This window comes from Empidonax traillii, unplaced genomic scaffold (assembly GCF_003031625.1).
Source record: "Empidonax traillii isolate 1590-97213 ecotype Southwest subspecies unplaced genomic scaffold, ASM303162v1 scaffold875:size256809, whole genome shotgun sequence".
NCBI lineage: Eukaryota > Metazoa > Chordata > Aves > Passeriformes > Tyrannidae > Empidonax > Empidonax traillii.
The window spans coordinates 175763-193295 of record NW_020956068.1 but is presented as its reverse complement, the minus strand read 5'-3'; the positions used below and the strand labels follow the sequence as shown (position 1 = coordinate 193295).

The 17533-nt window shown below is 39.2% G+C and overlaps 1 protein-coding gene across 1 annotated transcript in view; it reads left to right on the top strand.

The window, feature by feature from the left end:
• The window catches only part of LOC114067168, a 43902-nt gene that overhangs the window by 18298 nt on the left and 8071 nt on the right, over positions 1-17533 (top strand). Inside the window, exon 3 of the mRNA XM_027902436.1 lies at positions 10017-10202. Coding sequence (XP_027758237.1) covers positions 10017-10202 — 186 coding nt within the window. The remainder of the gene's footprint in view (positions 1-10016; positions 10203-17533) is intronic.

Here is a 17533-nt window from a genome sequence, read left to right as displayed (position 1 = left end):
AATATCCTTTCAGATGAGAAAGCAAGTAAATGCAAGCATAGTCCTTTTAGGGAAAGGCTAGATTTCCTACCACCTCCACCCCCCTCCAAGTGTCCAAGAGGCATTATCATTCTTCCAAATTCCTGGAGGAGGATTAATACCTATGTGGGAGAAAAATTGCTTATGTGGGAACAGAATTTTCCATTAAACCTCTGCTGGGCTAGGCAGTACTTCAGTTTTGGAGCTTGCCTTAATGTCCTTAAAAAACTCTGCCATACCGTAAGGAGACTCTGCTGCACGTAGCATCTTGTGGATCCACACTCTATGTTCACCAGCTCTTGTTTCTGGAATAGCAGGAGCTGCAGCTGGGTGTAGCTGGGTGCTCTGCTATGGGTCCTGAGTGACAAAATACGGAGGGTGCAGCCTCATGAGTATGGTAGGAGATGGCCAAAGAAACTTGTATCTTGAGCTGACAGAACTGAAACCCCACCCAGGCAAAGTGAGGCTAATTACTTGTTATGCCTCGTGGGCTGCTCAGTGTTTTTATCCATTCTGATAGGTAAATACTCCTATGCCACTGGGTTTTGATGCTTAAAGCTAATGAGAAGGAAGAAACATGACCTACTTTTTTTAATGGAGAAAATTTTTCTTTTATGTCTCATTTGCAATAAGTACAGAGAATATAGCTGGGGATGCTTTATTCATTGTGACAAAACAATGTCACTGATAAATGCATAGAACTAGTTCAAACACTTTCAGTGCTCTGCTGACTCACCGTGTCACAAAAAAAGACAATTGTGTGTTTTCATCTTTAAAGTTTAGATGATAAACATGTTACATAATAGGAAATGTGTGTTCGTGTCTTGTTAGGGAGATTTTGTGGGTATAAACTCTTATTTTTCTTTGCAGAATTTAGAGTAGAATAGAATATTTCAGTTGGAAGTAACTTACAATGATCATCTAATCCAACTGCTTGACCAGTTGAGGGCTCACCTAAAGTTAATTAAAGCATGTTATTAATGGCATTGTCCAAATGCATCTTAAATGTTGACAGACTAGGAACCCTATTCCAGCGTTTGACCACCCTGGGAAGAAAATGCTTCCTAATGTCAAGTCTGAACCTCCCCTGACACAGTTGTTACACGTCTCATCACTGGATACTAGGCAGATCAACACCTTGCTCTCCACTTCCCTTCCTCAGGAAGCTGTAGAGAGCCATGGGGTCATCCCCCAGCCTCCTTTTCTCCAGTCTAGACAAGTACAGAGTCCTCAGCTGCTCCTCACAGGACACTCCTTCCAACCCTATCACCAGCTTTGTTGCCTCCTCTGGGCACATCCAAGGACCGTCACATGAGGTATGGGGCCCAAAACTACACACAGCACTCCAAGTGAGGCTCCACCAATGCTGAGTGCAGAGGGATAATCGCCTTTGGTGATGCTGTGTTTGATGCACCCCAAGACATAAGCTGCACTCTTTGCTGCCAGGATGCATTGCTGACTCATACTATTAGAACATTTGCTTACTTTCCAAAACCTGCTTATAAAACTGCTCTCTTTGGTGCAATTTCAGTGAACTTTAAACAATTGCCAAATATATAGCATTTTAAGAAAATAAAGAAACAAAATGCATTTACCATGTTTTTCTTCCCTTCACAAAATCATAATTCTACCAAGCAACCTTGATGCACACTAACAAAGTGACAACTCTAAATCCCTGAAGATTTTTAGCTATAATAGTATTGGACTTCCATGTGCAAGACACCAAACTATTCCCCACTCTCCTAACTCTGTGGGAGGAACTGTGAGATTTGAAGATCAACTGTTTGTTCATCTCTGCAGGACACTTTCCAGTAGTTCGGAACTTGACAGTTCTCATCTACCTTGCTGAGCTGGGACTTGGCTGGAAAGCAAAAGATATTCTTCAGAATCAAATAACTCGGAGAAATCAAAAGAAACAAACATATGCATAAACATAATATAACATGGAGATCAGAGAACTACTTGCATTTAGTTATGAGGTACTGAAGAGTAGCTGAATTAATTAGGGTTGCAGTTATCATACTTGTATTTATGTGTAGTATACATTTTGAAAAGAAAGATAGATTTTGCTTGTTGAAAGGGTTTCTTTCATGATGCGAAATACTTGCTATAAATGTGCCACTGTGACAAAAGGGAGTAGTACGAGGAGGAGTTAAATGTAGAATGCTGAACAGGAGATTTAAATTATTCACTAGCATCTTTGAGAGGTTTCTGTTGGAAAAATGCATGAAAATAACAGTTTCTTTTTAATCATTCTCTTTAAGTACCGGAACATATGGTAAATCACAAACAAAACCATCTATCTATTGAAAGAAGTTAGCTGCAAGCTATGGTTTGAATTGTTAGTCTTTTGAAGCAATAGTCTACTCCTGCAGGATGTTTCCATCAGGAGAAGTTTTTGATAGCTCAGGATATGTTTAGGAATCCCTGAGACCTTAAAAGCTGCTCAAAGTTTCTCTTATCTTTTGTGCTAGCCACTAGGATCATCAACTTTCTTAAAAAAAAAAAAAAAAAAAAAAAAAAAAAAAAAGTCCTGGCACATAATTCTAATGATTTTGACTTCTTGACTTGTTGTCGACTGAGACATTTTAAAAACGAAATCAAGTTACCAGCAAGCTCTGGTAATCTGTCCTCTGTTGTAGCTAGAGTCCAGCCACCAAACATTCAGCATGCTTTCCCAATGTCCTCACAAGGAAATACCTATGACTAGGAAAGATCCTGTATCTGAAGCACAAATACCATTTCAAGCGAATAGGAATGTTTTCAGGGTAGTGTAATTTCACAGAATGGAGCTCTGTCTGTAGGTTACAATGTACATGAGCAATAGGCTTTGCAAGCTCCCCTACTAGAACAACCAGCCGTGCATCCTGACCTTCAATCTGGCAATCACCTGCTTCTTGCCAGGCTAGCCAGGGAACCTTCTTCCTGTGTTTCTCAGCCTACATGGAGCAGACACCATCTTCTTGGCTGCTTCTCTGTCTCTCTAGTTTGGAGCTGCCTGTTTGTACACTCGGTGGGTATTCCAAGTTCTGGATCAATTCCTCTTGCAAAGTCTTCAAGTTTTACTTTGTTTTAAGCCATTTTTTTCTTTTAGTTTCACATTGATGCAACAGAATGCAAATTCACACCAATAAGTGGAAGATAGATCCAGCCTCAGTGACATTCTTATTTTTTTGATGAGGAAGTAATGAGCCAAAATTTGGATCTCACAGTATCTGTTTTCCTGCGGTCCATCAGAGACTCATGTGTAACTGGATTTTCAAGACTGTGAGGACACATTGTTCCTACTGCAAGAAGAAAATTATGATAGAATCACTTACTTAATTTGTGTACACTGTTGGCATGACTTTTTTCCTGAAATACAGAAGAAATCAGAAGAAGTAGACTTGGGAGTGACTTTAGAGGCTTTTTCAGCTGAATGCTGTTCAAAGGCACCCTGTGTGGCAATATCTCTAGGTGATTTTTTCCTGTAGAACCACCTTCTCTTCCTTTCTTGGTCTTTCCCCTTTTTTTTTTTTTTTTGTTTGTTTGTTTGGTTTTTTTTTTAAATTTATTTTTTGTTTGTTTGGTTGGTTGGTTTTTGTGTGGGTTTTGTTTGTTTGGTTTTTGTTTTGGTTTTTTGTTTGTTTGTTTTGTTTTGTTTTTGGTTTCTTTTCCATTTTTATCTGTTCTTTTCCTTTTATATTTACTGAAACAATATCTAGTAACCCCCTGAGCAAACTCTTATCTCTTGTTTTGAGCAGCGATAGGTGTATCTGTACTCACTACAGACTCCTTCATATTTCTGAGTGTTACTCTATTACTTGCATAGAGAACAATGATTTCTGACACACTACCTTAAATAAGAAACCTTTCCCTTCAGCTTGTGATAAACATACATAAACACAGAAATAGAGTTAAATGCATTTGTCATAGTGCAACATCTGACAAAGAAAGTATCAGGTTATGAATGCATTGGACATGAAGCAGCCTATTGTCTTTGTAGCTCTACAGAAAAAGTAAATATAAATGCTTTCCTTTGCTGACTGCTTGTGGGGCTTTTAAAAAACAGACCTGTCTCAAATTTTAGTTGTATTTCTTAAATACTGTACTCTTTTAAACATACCATGCATACATTGCACTGAAGTAAAGGTGTGCACATTACCTGAGCAGCAGCCAATTACCTGAGCAGCTCCCAGAGATGTGCAAATTGATTTTGCATAAAGCTGAACAGATTGCCCTCCCAGTTCAACGGAGTGTTTCATATTGTGTGTTCTTAATTATGTCTCTGTATGCAAGCAGAAGATTGCTGCTAGCAGGAGACTGGGGCAGTGCAGACTGCATGTGGCCACTGTTTGCAGACTGTTCCATTTCTTTTCAGATTGAAAAGTTCTGAGGTCAGTTTTTATGATATTGAAACATTTTCTTGAGGATGAAGCATTCAGATGTTTATTATTGCTTCTTTATTGGAGCAGAAACATATTTGAAACACGGAAAAGAATGCAGATGTTGCTTAGTGTGTTTATAGAAGCACTGCCTCCTCCTGGCTCTTCTAAGGAAGGTTTATGTATGTTTGCAGTTAACACTGTTTAGAATTCTGTTTGTTTGATGTGGTTAGGGCTTGCATCTCTTTGTTAGAGCATAGAATCTCCTTAATATGTGGGAGTATGGGTTAAACCTCATCTGTATGAAAAATGAAGATTAGTAATTCTCTACAGTAGCTATATTATATCTACATTTTACACTTCAGCAGTCCCTTTGGTTATGTTTGCATGACTTGTAAAGGTAGAGGCTCAATATACTGTTGTGGGAGTAAGCTGAGCTTGCGTTTATGGAACACAAATGCTGCTTATGCAGTTCATATTTCACATACCTGTAGCTGGTTCATGCTTCAGCCTCTGCTGAGCCATTTTCTTAGGATGCAGTTTTGTTACTGATATAAACTGATGAGTTTGTGGTGCTGGCAGTATTGATGCTTCTTCCCTTGTTTCCCTGGTCCCTGCATTATGCTTCTGCAGGAAAAGCTGCGGGAGCTACTTGGCAGGAGGGAAGAACATTGTGTCATGTCAGTGACAGCCAGCAGTGAGATCTACTGAGCTGTATCATCAAACTGTGCTATAAAGGTGCCCCTGCCAAATGGAGTACATTCAATTTTGGGCTGAGTCAGTGGGGTGATAATGTGGCTGATGCAGTTCTGGAGTAAGGACAGGTGTGAGGAAAGAGTAACCAGACTGAAAGGGAGGGAAGCAAATCAGTGAGACCACCTCCATCTTTAGAGGCACAGGTCTAAATAGGTGTATGCCAGGATGTGAAACAAGTATGTGAGGTGAACTTAGACGTGCATTCAGTTTTCATTTTTTAAATGTCGGACTTCTAAAATATGCTTGTGGTCTGACAAGCCAGCTTAGAAGATAACCATCACAGGGCTTTGTTCTCACTCTGCGTGTGTGGTCCAAATATTTTTTTGGGGTGGGATTTTGTGTTAGAAAGCTGGCTATTTGTTCTTGGTATCCGTCTGGAATGAGTGGATAGTTCAGGTTAGGCTTTCAGTTCCAGGATGAAGAGTCTGTAGGACAGTCGGTGCAACACATCTCAGTGACCAGCCAATGCACGGAGAGGTACCTGCTGTCATTTCATTTACTTCAGGCAGGAGGACAGAAACCCGGAGAACACCCTGTCTCCAGAAGGTGGGGGCTAGAGTTGAGAGCAGAAGACCAACCTTCTGCATCCACTTTGAGGGCACCAGACGCCCAGCAACATGCCTGCTGACAGTGTGAAGAAATTTGAAAGCGAGAATGTGTCTGCTTTGTGCCATTTATATAGACTGGGCTAATGAAATAAGGCAGAGAAGTTGTCTTTAATCGTGGCTATCTCACAGTTCCTATCAATACTGCTACTTGAGTCATCTTGCATATAGTATAGTAGAAGTAATATTAATGTATCCTATTTGAGTTAGGTAAGTCCTGAACTAGTAAGTTTTTTGCATGATATCGAATATCTTGGTTAGAATAGTACAGAATAATGAAATACTCCTGCCATTCAGTAATGAAGAGACCACATGCTGTGCTCCTCTGGTTCAGCAGCTGTCAGTAGGAAAGCTTTTCTAGTACAGAAGAACTTATGAAAACAGATTCAGGAAGCATAGAGAGCAGGGAAAAAAAAGAAGGAAACTGTCACCTGTTGGAAGTGATGAGGAACTTCCAAGGAATTTTGGATAGAGCACGTGATCTGATTTTGCTAAACCTCTGCTCCAGTCTGGACATGATTTATGATGGTAAGATCCTCTTTTTCTCATTCTGCTGTTAAATGAGCAATGGGATTTCTCTTGTTACTGAAGATCCACATATTACTTGTGTGGGAAACAGAAATCCTAGAACAGAACAGTTTTTAGTGTGGCCAAAGACATGAAAAGTAAAGTGTCTGAAAGCTGAAAGTGAGGTAAATTCTGAACAGAAGCAAGCAAATATTTTAAGTGAAGACAGTTAATTAACTGTGGGAAAAATTTGCAAAGACTAGCAGATTCTCTGTTATTATCAGTTCAGGAATGCAGCTTAGAAGGAAAAAAAAATATCAAAGAAACTTTACTCCTAAGAGGTATTAATTCAGGGATGCTGAAGGTCAGAAATAATCCCAGTGGTCCCACCTGGCCAGACCTGAATATGTCTTTCTCCTAAGCTTGAAAGTTTGGCTATCCTCCTGTTACCTGTTGCAAATCAGTATGAAAAAATGAAAACTAGGGCAGAAAGACAGAATGCTTAAGCTACAATAGACTTTGTTCATAAATTGGGCTACTGATTAAATTGGGCTGAGTGATTAGCTCATTTTAGCAGTTTTGTGTGTCACAATGGACATCCTATTTTGGCTGCTTTTTAATTCTAATAAAGACATCAGCTCTGAATACCAGGATAAAATTGAGATGCCTCTGGGGATTTTTTTTTTTTTTAGTTTTTTGAATAGAAACATAGTTGAACAGTAAAACCAAATCCAGAGAAACGATGTTCAGAAAACAATCACCCTTCTAAAAATACAGGAGGCAATAATAGAATTATAATAGGAGACCATTAGCTCTATCAGTTTTCTTATCACATTTAAAGATAGATTAGGAACATATTATGTAAAGATTTTTGCCTAAAACTTCACAGTGGATATATGTTTTGATGGTGTATCTCAATGTCTTCTGGTGTACTAAAAGATCTTAAACCCAAAATATTTTGATGCTGAAGTGGTCCATCCTGTAAGACTACAAATTCCTTCCCAAAGAGGTATACGAATAGCCTCCAACCAAACTTTTCTGAACATGATACCTCTGATAATATGAATACTATTTTCAGATTCCTTTCAGTTGCATCAAACTCTGGAAACCTTGGAAGCAGCAAGGTACAAAGTAAAATTTTACAAAGAGGACTATCGACCTCCACAGTTCGTCAGATGAGAATGTCTATTTCTCTACTGGGCTCTTGACAAGAGTTCTGATCCTCTGCACGGGCTAGTGAGGATGGGAGGACTGACCCTGCTCTTTGCACCATGTTGTCTTTGCTCCATGTTTCATGTGGCTGAATGCTGGGAGCTCTTAGAGCGCAGAGTAAGCACAGATGAGAGCTGCAGCAGGATTGTGAGGCTGACGCACTCCTGCGGCACAGATCCAGTTGTAGAGGGAGACAAAGGTCCTGTGGTTTTCTTGGGGAATAATCAGCTGGCTTCTGTTGTGGCAGATGCTCTGAGCATCCGTCTTGCACAACAAGGCATAATTTAATAGGATTTTAAATGTAACTAATGCTCTTGTTTCACTTTATAGGCTTGAATCAAATCACTTGGGGGAGGAGAAAATGCTACTTTTTTGGCTTAAAATTTTCAGGCTATTTTGTTTAAATTTATGCAGCTGGTACATCCACAGCTGATAACTCATACAGATGTCATGTGGAGAATTGTAAGGCTTATGGCTAAAAAAAACTCAACCCAATTTATTTCACTTCAACATTTTAATTAGTTTTATAAATATAAAAGGAGAGATTATGAAATATGTGTTTGTGGGAGAATTTTTGTGGTGTGAACTGTAAAATAATAGGGATCTGATTAAATCTAAGTTGCAGTTAAAATCCTGCTCAGTGTACAGGGTACTGGAAGATACTGTGTTGGAAGGTACAGCAGATGAAAATAGGTACATGTGGATATACATCTGTACTGGTGCATGTCCTGGCCCTGAGCAATGGAGCTCTTTAGCACTCTGAAATGGTTCAAAGAATGGTTACTGGCACAGACAGTTTTGGCCAAGGCCAACTTGGAGCCTCACAAACAGCTCGTGGCCATGATTTAGATGTTACGGCATGCCAGGGATCATTCCCAGTGTACAGTTTGCATGCAGCCACTCTGAGAGGCTGCAGGTTTAACAGGCTTGGCCAGATGATGCCAATTGGCTTTGGGGTCAGAGGGCTGGACCAGCCACTGCGTATTTTGCTAGTTGCTCTGACTAGTGCAGGAGGAATTTCGTATTAGTTTTAGCAGTACTCCACTGTAAGGAAGTGGAGTACTCTCCCACACATCATTTTAGATTTTTTTTTTCTTTTGGTTGAAAGACAGAGGAAAATACATTGGTCTTTCACTTCTATATTTGGAATTTTTAGGAATATAGTAAAAGGTGTGTTGTCTTGGGTAACAGCAGTGATGATGATGCGGTAATTTTGCTGTTGTTGATGATGTATTAGTTGCATGCAATTTTAGGCACTGCCTTCTCGTGTAAAAAAGAGATCCTTTCACATATGCCTAAAAAAATCTCGCCAGTATACACAAAGAAAGGAAAAAGAATGAGGCAATGAGACACAAATTTACTGTGCAGGCCACTCCTTAAGAAAGACAGTAATAGTTTAAGAGCAGTTTTTGCAGTTTCTTGGGATGGCTGCCATCTTATTTCAAGGAAATAATGATTCCATCTGTATTTCCTTCAAAAGTTAGTAATTTTTGTGATGCATTTAGATAGAGAGACTGGGTTGTGTGACAAGAACAACTAGCACATGCACTTTAAAAATCCTCTGATTTCCAGATAGTATCTAGGTCATATGATACCCAGAGGCATGATTCATCCACCTGGGCTTTATGCCAGCCAGCAACTGCATGGATCCGACACTCTAGGAATACTGTAAAATTATTAAAGCTGATTTTTTTTTTTTTTCAAATAACACTACAGCACCTAAGTTATAGTTCCTTTCTGAAATAAATAATTTCATTAAGCAGATGCAACAAATAGAGAATAGACTGACAAGAATGCAGAGCAGACCTAGCTGAATTGTCCCAGGTGGCTTTCCTTGGCTCCATAGACTTTAACCTCAAAGGTTGTTGTCTTGATATAAAGTCCTATTTGAGGCAGAAGTGGTCTTTATCTGAGTGTATCTGCTTGAAGCCCAGCTAGCCATTAAGGGTTGATCTTAGAGTTGCAGGATCATTAAGGTTGGAAATGACCTCTGAGATCATGCAGTTAGCGCATCTTAGCCACAATGGCCTAAAAACTGCCTGTGTTCTGCCTCTGTTAGGCTTTTGTATAAAGATGAAAATCTCATAGGGGGGCTGAAATCCCATACATTCAGTACAAACCTCCTGCTTTTTTTTGTTTTTTTTTGCAAAAAAGGTAATTTTCAAGAGATGATGTCATGCTTACTTGAAGGCATATGTATTATGCAGACAGACACTCTTAATTAAGATTCAGCGAGCTTTGCTCAGGAGAATGTAGAGCTGCATTTTAAAATGTGTGTAGAAGTCTAGCAAAACAAAAATGTGTATAGCTGGGGTGGGTTTTTTTTCAGATGTAATAACATGTTTATCTCAATGAACACTTAGAGGAGTAAATTCTCCTGGGACTTGCAAGGTTGTTTACCTTCATTTCTAGGTGCCTGTATACTTTAAAAATATAGCCCCTAAAATGCCTCTTTTAACTTCTACTTCTGGTGAGACCCTTACAGGGTCTGCATTACAAGTCTCTATTATGGTGAACTTGCTATGACTATTGTTTTTTTCTTTCTTCTATCTAGATAAAGAAGAGGCAACAGGATGTGGTGAGGTTTCTGGAAGCCAATCGCATAGAGTTTGAAGAAGTGGATATCACCATGTCAGAGGAGAAAAGACAGTGGATGTATAAAAACATTCCTGAGGATAGGCAGCCTGCACAGGGCAATCCGCTGCCACCACAGATATTCAGCGATGACCGGTACTGTGGAGTAAGTAGCTGTCATAGTTCCAACAGATGACATATGAATATATCATAGCTGGCCATTTAAAAATCTGGGACTTACTGTTATGCTTTACTCTAATAAGTATCCGAATTAATGGGGCAGTAGGACCAGGTAATGATCATACTGGGAAAATTCAAGTCATTCATCTGTAAATCCTAAGGTTGTCTAGGGGATTCCCTCCACAAATGTAAGAACTGGCAGTGTCACATGCTTCATGTACAACCTGTTGATGGTAAAGCCCCTTGTGAGACTGCTGTAACTTGGGGATCTGCGGTTTTCTTGCTACTTGGGTCTTGTCCAAACACAAAAATTCAGAAGGAAAGCTTTGGCACACTGAATGAGAACATTGTCTAGACTGAGTTATATTGTCATTGTAATTAAACTCCTTCTCTGGTGCTATCATAGTGTAAATTTCATTTATGCTTTGAGCATCTTTATGCGTTCAGAGTCTCTAGGATAAATGAATATTATTTGCTCTGAATCTGACAACAGATTAATGGATAGGCTGGTTTTTGGTTTTGGTTTTTTTTTTTTTTTTTTGGTGTAAGCTTCTCCATCCACCGGTGCAAGCTGAAGCAGGAACCTCTGATATGTACATTCAAACGGTTCTAACTTAGTTCCTGGCGCATTCAACAGTGCTGTAACAAAGCTGCTTCTGGCTGATTGTTCAGATCTCATGGGAATTTGTTGACTGCCGTGCAATTGTTAGTTTAATGTAGGAAGCACATAAGAAGTGATTTAGTATCCTCTGCAACAAACAGATTGAGTATGATGTGGCAGCTAATTGGCTTCTTGAAGTGAGGTATTTAACATCCTTCCCATATGCTTTGTATTGGCCTTACTTGTTTACCTCAGCAGTATAACTGATATATATCTTCTTAGTCCCAGGTAAGATCTGTCAGTCAAAGAGATGTATCTGGGACGTGGAGGGGATTTTGGCCCTCACTTATGAGGCAGCCCCTCACAAATAACAACACTTGCATCGCTCCATGTGATTTTAGTTTGTCTGGGAAATACAGCATCTTGAGGTGTTTTTTCTTACTGTTTCAGCTTGTCTTTATAATGTGTTTTAACCTAGTCTTAGAATTTTCTGTTTGGAATTAGCAAGGCAGAAGATGTCATGCAACATGTGAGATGATCTCATTAATCTGTCTGCTGAGCTGATAGCTGTTTTGGTTGAGCAGAGTTAATCCTATTACTGGACTTCACTGTCTGCATAAACATCTTTAAAGAGCAAACATGTTTTGAAGGAAACCATATTTTCTAGGATGAAAAAAGAGGTACATGCAGAATCTCCAGCATTTATCAGTTAGCCTACTACACTAGTTCATGAAGTTCTTAGGTAATAGTGTGGAGGCAAAACATTATGCAGGAGACAAAGGAGGTCAGTGCTGGAAGGGAGGGTAAAATATCACAATTAGATAAAGTTAGCAGACACTGCACATGTTGTCTCTGTCATTCCACAGTGACTGTTTTCATGTGTTTATCTTGACATAAATAGCTAAAACATAAATTCTATTCAGTAACTTTAGCTGAAAAAATACCCACTGAGTTTTCTGCTAGTTGAGTTTGTGAAATTTGTAGGTTATCATTCCTGATTTGTGTCCAGGCAAATTTTAATCCAGTTTTCTCTATTAACAAACTCTGCCTGTTTTTCTGCCTGGCAGTTCTACAGTCTCACCAGAAAACTGTCTATGTACTTATTCTGTTTTATAAATTGTCACTGACAATTCAGACTTACTTAAGATACAAACTGGTTGGGTCTATTGCTGTTCTTCTAAATATATGGGGGCTAGACAATGCAAAGCAAAATAGGTACACTTTTTTTTTTGGTCGTGTTATTTTAATAGAGGCTTACAAGCATATTGTGTACGAGCCATGACTCAGTGTCATGTTCATAGCTATACTGTTTTTTCTGTGTTAGTATTAGTATTAATAGATTTTTTTGGATATTTTTCTACTCGTTTTGTCTTTTGTAGAAAACCTCAGCAATGTGCGTGAGGGTTTTATCTTACAATATATTTTATCTGACATTGCCATTTGAAATAATCACTTTTCAGAACATAACTGCAGGATAGAGGAGGTTTGTCTTTAATGGTTTCACTAAGTATCCAAAAAGGATTTGTGTCAACCATTTGAACATCTGACTCAAATTATGGATTGTTTTCCCCCAGCATTAGATCTCCTTGATGTACACACCAGGTTTTCCCATCCTCCTGCATTATCCACCAACTGCAACCCGGTCCTTGAGCAAAACCAACCCCATGAACAGGTTTGACTTTTCCTGAGGAAGCAGCAACCCACACTGTTTTTCCCAGCCACTGTTCTCCACAGCAGAGAGGCTTTACCCACTTGACTTGCATAATCATGGCACATGTTTCATATTCATAGATAACCTGTTCAGTGGCTTCAGTGGTCAGGCCCTCCCCTCGCCCACGAGCCCATCCATGCACTGCATTACCCTGTAGGTGTTCTGATGTGTCGTGGGCCCACTGAGTTAAGATTACCTCACCCTTACATTCCCAATCCAGGTTCACTGTAGCCATTTCAGTTCTGGGAACCCAGTCTGTCTATTCCTTGTTTCCATCTTCTTTGGTGACATGGCTCTTGGGCATGTGAGTATCTACATAATGTCCTCTTAGAACAAGGTTCTCTACCCGGGCAGCAACATCCTGTCACAGTGCAGCAGCCCAGATGAGCTCTTTAAGCAGAAAGCAAGAAATGCTAGAAAACTGATGTCTGAAATCAGCCTGCCACTCACACCTCCCCTGTTCTTGAATTCTCCATAGTTGGATACATAACACCTCTTAGGCTAGAAGTGACTCCTGGATCTTTCAGAAGATTGGAAATATCCACTTCCCTATGAAAATGCAGTCTTGCAAAGCTGCAAGTTAGCACTTTGAACACTGGTAGTTTAATATGCAGAAATCTGTCACTGATGTGAGATTGCCTGACATTTAGACCAATCAAAATTAAAAGGAAATCTGTTTCCAGGTGGGAGTTTGAGCTGAAGGGAAAATATTTTCATAGCAGGCTGACTTTTTTTTTTTTTTCTTCTCCCTTACAGTGTTATGGTAAGTCCTGATAAGCGCCTAGTGGGCAGCAGTAGAAGCAGAGATATGTGATATTTATTGTCCTTCCCTGAAATATAATATATGGGTATCAACTCTAACAAAACAGTGAAGGCCTATAGACATGAAAGAAATAAAATAGGCTGCTGAAAGAGGTACAGTGTTCTTGGGAAACTATTCCATGCACAGGCAATTACTGACACACTGATTTCTTTGCACTGTTATGTATCAATCTCTTCTGGGTTTTCTTTAAAGATTGTGGAAGGATGCATACATGTTTCTTTTTTATTTTTTGCAGGCATCAAATTACAAATAAGCAACTACTCACTGATAAAAGAAAGAAAAGGAAAGAGGATTTTAACAGAATTGGCTAGAGGCCACCTCAGGGTTTCTGCCCTGGCCTGTTGTTGGGGAGTTTGTCATTACTCTTGTGCCTACAGAGAGTTTGAACTCTGTCTCTCTAGATCCTCAAGCAGTATGGCAGAATTCAGCTTGGCGTGCCAGCTGTAGTGTGTTCACTTTAGGAGCTAGAGCAGTTGTGAGGCTAATTTATGTTCAGCAAGTCTACATTTGGTTCTCTGTACCCTTGGGGATATCTTACCTGACTCAGCACCTTGTTGGTTCGGATCTGTCTTTAGAAGAGGGATAATTTTGCTAGGCAAAAGTTAATGTGAATTGCACAGAGATCATGTAACAACTGTTAATGGTCGATGATGCTGAAACTCTCTTGACTAATTACTCTTACCATCAGAAGTAGAGTTTCCTTTATGGCCAATTTAAATTGTTTGTGAAATCATTCTTAACTACCTCTTGCAGTCGTATTGGAGTAGTTTTTGGCTCACAGGCATCCACAAACCCTAGGCTGAATGTGTGTAACTTGAGGCCAGTGGCATCTTGATTAAGCCCTTGTCTCAAGCGAGGAATATGGAAGGCAGAGCTGATGTTCAAAAGCAACCCCTGCCCACGTGTCTTCCCCATGTTGGCAAGATACTGTTCAGACCATTCATGAGGTCTGTATGGTTATTACTTTCAGGCTATGCCTATATTTTTGCCATCCACTTCTACACTGCCTTTCTGTGTCCTGAGGCAAAGAGCTTTGATTCTGTGTGATATGTACTTTATAAAGGGGAGTGTGGTACCAGAGGCAAAGTGTAGAGTAACCGGCTTGCCCATTGCCAAGGCTTAAAAAATAGAAGTTCAGCAACTTGGTAAAAATAAAATAATCCAAGAATTTTGTCTTCCTCAGAGAAGTTAGAACTCATATCAGTAGTGTATTATAGTTCTGCTGTTTACCCTGCAGTGGAGAGAGTGCATTCCTGTTGAGCACCATGATTTTTATTTGGAGTCTTTCCTCTCTGCATTCTAAACTTCATGAATAGCTGTTTCAAATTGAAGTAGTTGGTATTTTGTAAACCATCCCTCTACAAAAAGATGATAGCTGTCAGACATCTCTGGAGACACCTTACTCTGTTTGCAGACTCTCTGTTTCCTAATAATAATAATATAGGGTATTTGCCTATTTTAAAATGTGTAAAAGTGACTGATATAAAATTAGAAATGTTACCTTTACAGGATATAGTAGAAAATACTGTATATTTTTTTCTTTATGAGTTTTGTATTTGTTACATTGATGTTCTGCAATACTTATGGATAACCAGCAAAGGTGAAATAATTACTAACAATTTTCTTTGGGATCCTAATTCTCCTTTCCGTGGAAGGGAAACTTCTTATTGTGCCATACTTTCTTGAAGAAAAGGGGTTTGTTACTGAAGATGTTGTGACTACTTTAATTAAAGGCCAGTTCCACTGCTTCTAAAAGGCCAGTTCCACTAAAATATAGGATATATGAGAAAAGGATAAGAAATATTACTAAGTGGCAATAATACTTTGAGGGTGCATAGAACTGCACAAAATATGGATGTAGCAGTATGATGGAACAGTATCTAGAAAAGGTCATGGCTGCTGTCAGAGAACAACCAGGATAAAATAAGAAATTCAGTTCACCACTGCTCCACTTTTAATCATGATAATAAAATTATTTACTAAGAAACACTTTGAAGATATGGCAAAGTTATAATCAACTTATATGTAAAAATGGTGTTAGACATGCAGTGCCATTACAATTAGTGTGACTTTCATCTTTCTTTAGTACCTTCCCTTTTCTGTTCTTTGAAGGAACAGCAGAAAATAAAGGAAATGTTGAAAGATAATTCTGCTAGTGTCCAATTCCTAAAATAAATGGAAGGGTGAAATTCGTATTTCATGTAGTATTCTGAGATGTCACCTAATATTGTTTTGAGTAAAATGCTCTTAGAAGAAAATCAACCAACATGTGGTGGTCATGTACTCTGTAAAGTTACAGCTGCCTTAGAACATGGCCAAGTTAAAGTACGTGCATGCAGAGCTTCTCTGCAGCACAGCTGGTTTATGCCTTTCAGCCATGACTTCAGGTAATAGGATGACTACCGTAGTTAATTCCCTGATGTTTCTATCACTCCTCAAATTCCTGTTGTGGTCTGGTTTGATAATATTCTTATCCAAACAAGCTGTAAAATAACATGATGAGTTGGAAGGTGCAGGTGGAGGTGACACGTGTTACCATCTATACTACTTACTGATTCTGTCACTGATGCCCCCCTGAATATTCCCCTACCCCAGGTGGGCACTATGCCAGTTTGGAGTCCTTGGTGCTTGGTTGGGAGAAGCCCTACTGCGCTTGGACTCTCTGCCTTAGGAGTGAGGGGTGTCGGTCCTTAGATAGTTGATGTCTGTATATCTTGTCACCTTTGCTGCATGAATGGCAAACATCACATCAGCCTGAGTTTGTCATGTACTGTCCAGACAATAGAGCTGTGGCTGACATCTGCTCTCTTTTATTAAAGCCTTTGTTTCTGAAAGCCTGTAACTAAACAGATTACTGAAGTAAACATCTGGCCTTTAGTATAGGAGTAACAAGTTCCTTTGTAGAGTCAATTGTATAAGCTCTTTAAAAATCCTGTGCAGGGATCTTATCAGAAGGTTAGGTAATTGAAAACTGTCATGTTTAGCTTGTCCTGTATTGTTCAGACAAGATCCTCTTATATTTGTGTATTTATATAATATTAAAAAGGACTCACACATGCAACACACAGTCATTCTCCAAGGAGAGCTGTGCTGAGTAAGAGTTTTCCATTGTAATCCTAATCAGATCAGTAAATGAATGTCATCTGTTCTGGAGAACTGAACTGCCCTTTTCAGAAAGGTTGCTAACAGTTCATTCTCAATGGCACACAGTATTAACTCAGTCAGGAGCAAAGTGCTGATTCAATGTGTTTAAATTACGAGTTCGTCACAATTACTTGTAGGAGCAATTATGTTGCCCCTTTTATAAGAATGGAGAGATCCTAATAATAATATATTAAAACTATTGACAAAGAGAAACAAATTTGAACAGTGTGTCAGGAGACAAAGTACTGTCCAACAATCACTGCATTTAAAAAAATCTTTAGAAGAAGCAGTGCAAGCTACATTTGGGTGCTTTTCTTATTTTCGTGCTTTTCAGTGTTGTTAGTATTGTTTCTCTGCTTCTTGGTGTTGTAAGCAATAAGGATTTGTCTGAGATGTTTAACAAGCTCACTCTTTTTCTTGTTGCAAATTAAAAGAAACAGCAACAAAGCCAACATGGTTGTTTAGAGAAACTTATTGGAAAGAATTTTATTAACAGTTACTGTCTTTTAAACCTCGTTAGATGTAATGTTCTCCTAATCTCAGTGCAGTAATGGACAGACGGTGTCTGTGTAATTGCTAATTGTAAATGAAATCCAGTTTGTGTTAACGTTTTACTTTGACCTAATGCCATCATGCTTGTGTTATGTTCCTTGAAGCACAAATAGTTATTTATGCTGATCTGCAGTACTGCCAATTTTAACTTTGCTGTGCAGTAAATAGTTTCTCCTCAGCAGTGACAGTGTTTATTTAAACAAGCCTCAGTGTACCTGCTTAACAAAATCCTGAGCCAAATTAATTATGGCAGTGTCTGTAATCACAGCACTACAGTGAGCTGGTTTCCTAGCACACTTAAGATCTCCACATTACAGCTGGAATCACAACTGTAAGCAGGTTGAGCTTTGTGAGCTTGGTAGTTGCTGTAGAGAGAAGAAGCCACCCTGGAAGTGAGGTTTCTAAAGAGGAGACAATTCCCAAGGACCAGTGGTTTTCCTACTGGGATAAATTGGCAAAAAATCCATATGAATGCCAGAAGAACCT